Source organism: Sitophilus oryzae, unplaced genomic scaffold (genome assembly GCF_002938485.1).
Source record: "Sitophilus oryzae breed Bouriz unplaced genomic scaffold, Soryzae_2.0 scaffold_1517_pilon_pilon, whole genome shotgun sequence".
Lineage (NCBI taxonomy): Eukaryota > Metazoa > Arthropoda > Insecta > Coleoptera > Curculionidae > Sitophilus > Sitophilus oryzae.
In genome coordinates this window covers 504195-508105 of record NW_022146189.1, presented here as the reverse complement: position 1 = coordinate 508105, position 3911 = coordinate 504195, and the positions used below count along the sequence as shown (strand labels likewise).

General features: G+C 34.2%; 1 protein-coding gene and 1 long non-coding RNA gene across 2 annotated transcripts; one reads left to right on the top strand and one right to left on the bottom strand.

Moving 5' to 3' along the window:
• The first annotated feature begins 544 nt into the window (after positions 1–544).
• Positions 545–1261, top strand: LOC115878538. The gene is made up of 3 exons (XR_004049548.1): positions 545–684; positions 773–1049; positions 1126–1261. It is a non-coding gene; the product is annotated as an uncharacterized LOC115878538 (long non-coding RNA).
• Positions 1262–2339: 1078 nt separating this feature from the next.
• LOC115878535 (ATP-dependent DNA helicase PIF1-like) lies at positions 2340–3230 on the bottom strand. The gene has a single exon (XM_030895059.1). It carries the CDS (start codon positions 3228–3230, stop codon positions 2340–2342), a length of 891 nt encoding a protein of 296 aa, XP_030750919.1.
• Between the last annotated feature and the right edge of the window lie 681 nt (positions 3231–3911).

The window sequence follows — 3911 nt, the reverse complement described above, 5'->3', positions numbered from 1 at the left end:
CTTATAAATGTGAACAACCGGCTACGTCGCTTCCCAGCGCTTGGCTCCAAATTCGTTCGTTTTAAAAATATTATTAGATTTGGCTGTAGGCGCCCTCTGTGTCATTAAGAGGGAACTGTCTCATCGAAAACATGCTGTTCCGTAAGCAATAGCCATCTGGATTATGTGTTATCTGTGCTAATAGGTATACATATTACATTTTTTCTTATAAACTAAGTACTTATTTAATACGTTATTAAGCATTTATAAGTTTTACACCATTAAAAATTGTCTAATTCGTCATTCTCTTCTGTATCACCCTCGAAGTCTTTAATAATGTTATTAAAAAAACGACATTTACACATATTGCAACACTTTAAGCCTTCTTTAATACAATTCAAGAAAATCTGGTGAACGTTCAAGACGGGGGGATACTAATATAGATACTCAATTTCAATGTTATTGGTAGCCGAAAAATTCAAAAATATCGATGTTTTTTAAAATCGTCTAAAAACAAAGTCTCTTTTAATTTTTTTGACAGAATATTTGACATTAAATGCGGCACAATTCTTATAGTAGTTGGAGGATTTAAATTATTAGAAAAAGTAGTATCACTACATAAACATTATTCGAAAATTCTTAGAGATTGATATAGCATCCAGGAAGAGGCAGATACTAGGATAATTTTGCATGCAATATACGAAAGTAAGTTTAGTAAACACATTTTAGTAAAATCAGTTGATATAAATATTATGTTAATTTTACTTATCCACTTTTTCTGTTCGGACTTAAGAGGAATTGATGTTTTTGTACAACTTGGGCACGGCTCTAATAGAAGATTTATTTCAATAAAAAAGAGGTGGTTCAAAGTTCAAAGTTTGGGAACTAAAGTTTGCTCTTGCCTTCTCTGGCACTCCATTGCTTTACTGGTTGTGACACCACAAGTTTTTTTTAATTGGTTGTTTTTCTTTACAAAAACAAAGGCAAGGAAATTCAAAAATTAAATGACCTAAGAATAAAACTGGCGACAACAACAAACAAACCGTGTTCGGAGCTTCCTCCAACTGAAGGTGCTCTTTACCAGCATTTTTCTTAAGGTATTTACATTTTCTATAATTTTAATATGCCCTTAATAAACTATTTCAGGTGTATGTATCAACTTAAAATATGGTACAAGAGCAATATACCAAGACCTCTTATAAATGCAGAGAATTCAGGATGGAATTTAACTAAAGAGGTTGTCTCCCATATTTACCAATGACACGCCGATTCCCGATATTGTTCGCAAATCATTAAGCATTTATTGTTCAGATAAAAACTGTGACAATCGAAAGTGTTGTTGTATTAAAGAAGGCTTAAAGTGTTGCAATATGTGTAAATGTCGTTCTTGTAATAATATAATTAAAGATTTCGAGGGAGATACAGAAGAAAATGACGAATTAGACAATTTTTAATGGTGCAAAACTTATAAATGCTTAATAACATATTAAATAAGTACTTAGTTTATAAGAAAAAATGTAATATAGTACCTATTAGTATAATATTAGTACCAATGTATATACATATTATGTAGAATATTAGTAGAACCCTTAAGAAACTGCAAAGAGTATTTTATTCATTTACAGCATCGAAGCTTGTATTAAAAAAAATCGGTAAAAAAACTTTTAAGTTAAACGGTTTTATCTTATGTGCACTGAAAACTAGAAAATAATAATAACAATTAGATATTTTGAATTTCTAGTTCAGAAATATTTTAGTACTAGGCAGAATAGATTTTAGGCATATTAGACTAAAATAAAAACGTGGGGCCCCTCTGAAATCCTACCTATGGCAAAGCATATCTTTATACTTTGGTATATCATGAGCTCGGCGTTCGCTGGTGAAGCCGCCACGGCTGGTTATTGATTATCAAAATCTCCAGTTACGATTATAGTAAGTCGATGCAATCCACACTTAGTATAGAAGAAAGTATTACAGCAATAGTTAATGAGCCCCACGTTTTTATTTTAGTCTAATATGCCTAAAAGCTATTCTGCCTAGTACTAAAATATTTCTGAACTAGAAGTTCAAAATACCTAATTGTTATTATTATTTTCTATTTTTCAGTGCACATAAGATAAAACCGTTTAACTTAAAAGTTTTTTTACCGATTTTTTATTTTCTAGTTTTTAGTATTTAACGGAAATGCCTACCGAATATTCCTCATTCTATTTAATTCATTTAGTGCATCATTATTACATGTTTTTTACCTGATAATGTATTACAATCTAATTCCTCAATACATAGCCCTTCCAGAGACTTGACTCGACTTAGAGCCACGTATGCTTGCCCTTCCTCAAACAATTTTGAGCCCAAATACACTACTGCATGGTCGACATACTGCTGCCCTGCATTTTATGGACGGTGAATGCCCATGACAAAATTAAGGGTAACATCCTTCTTTCAGTCGTACCATAATTGAATTTTGCTGGAAACTGTATGGCTTTCGGGTGTATAACGTGTATGCCGTCTCTGCCAAAGTCAATCCAAACGGATGGTACATCTGTTTCGTACATTTGGGTTCGACGGAACTGAGGCCAAATAATTTCTGTAATGTGGCCTATAGCACCATTTACCAATCCTTTTGTAACGTCAATGTTGGACCTCATCATTACTTTTGCTCCTACAAATATTTCAAGTACTGATGGTAAGCCTCCAGTCTTATTTATATCTGTTGGTATTATATTTGCTAAATTTAAATTATCTGTATTTCGTGTGGCGTCAATTAGTTGGTCCTGTGCTTTAATGGTATAAATTCGAGATCCCTTATTCCGGAACACATTTAAAACAGCAGCGTTGTGATTGTTTACTTGCTGATTAGTAGTGTATACCCTTAACGCTTTGTCTGTTGCAAACTCATCACTTGGGTTTTGAATAACTCTTTGCATCAAAATACTAAAATGGTTAGCGGTTAGCTCACCTATTCTCAAAGCATTTAGTATTTCAATAAAAGTATGGTCCCCTTGCTGACGCATATTCTCCGTCAGCTCACAGAGCGTGAACAAACGCCATAGATGTGTGGCTGGTTGGAGATGATCGGGCTGTTTGAAAACAGGAGCTCCGGAGCGTTTGATTGGAGGCAGTTGTAACAGATCTCCAAAAAGTAAAACGTTTATGCCTCCAAAGAACTCGTCTTCATGATTTTTAAGTTGTCTTAATCGTGCGTCAATCATACACAGCATTTGATAAGATACCATTGAAATTTCATCCATGTTGTTCCCACGAGTAATGGACATTTTAACGGTCGACACCCCCAGAGGTCCAGTAAGTCCAGTATAGCAAGGCTATAATATACAACAAGAGGCGCCCAATCTTGAGGGGAAAACCCTTGCGACATTACATTTTTAGCCACCCTAATGCCATACAGTCCTCAGCACGTTTTAACCTATTACCTTAACTTGGGTGGTAAAGCTACCGCTAACTACGTAGGTACATCTAATCACCTATTTTTTTTTATCTGTCCTAACGTCACACAATCTTGGACACAACTGTTCTGGACACGACTACTCATGCCCTCACCTAATACGCCATTTTGTAACGACGTCCATCTTGGATTTTAAATTTTGTCATAATCACAATATTCTACTAGTGTAGCCCTTTCATTTGATACCCATATTGAGGGGGCTGTGGAAAAATATGAAATCCGCCATTTTGTACCGACGGCCATCTTAGATTTACAATGTTATTGATATTACTATATTGTATTGTCATCGGAACTAAAGGTGTGTACCAAATTTCAGATCAATCTGACAACAGGAAGGTACTTAAATTTCAATTTCTAATTTTGACCCAAATAAACAAACAAATAAATAATAACCGTACGGATCGAGCTAAATAAAACCGTTTAAAAATAAAAAAAATCGGATACTGAAAAATACGTATTGTTGCGAACA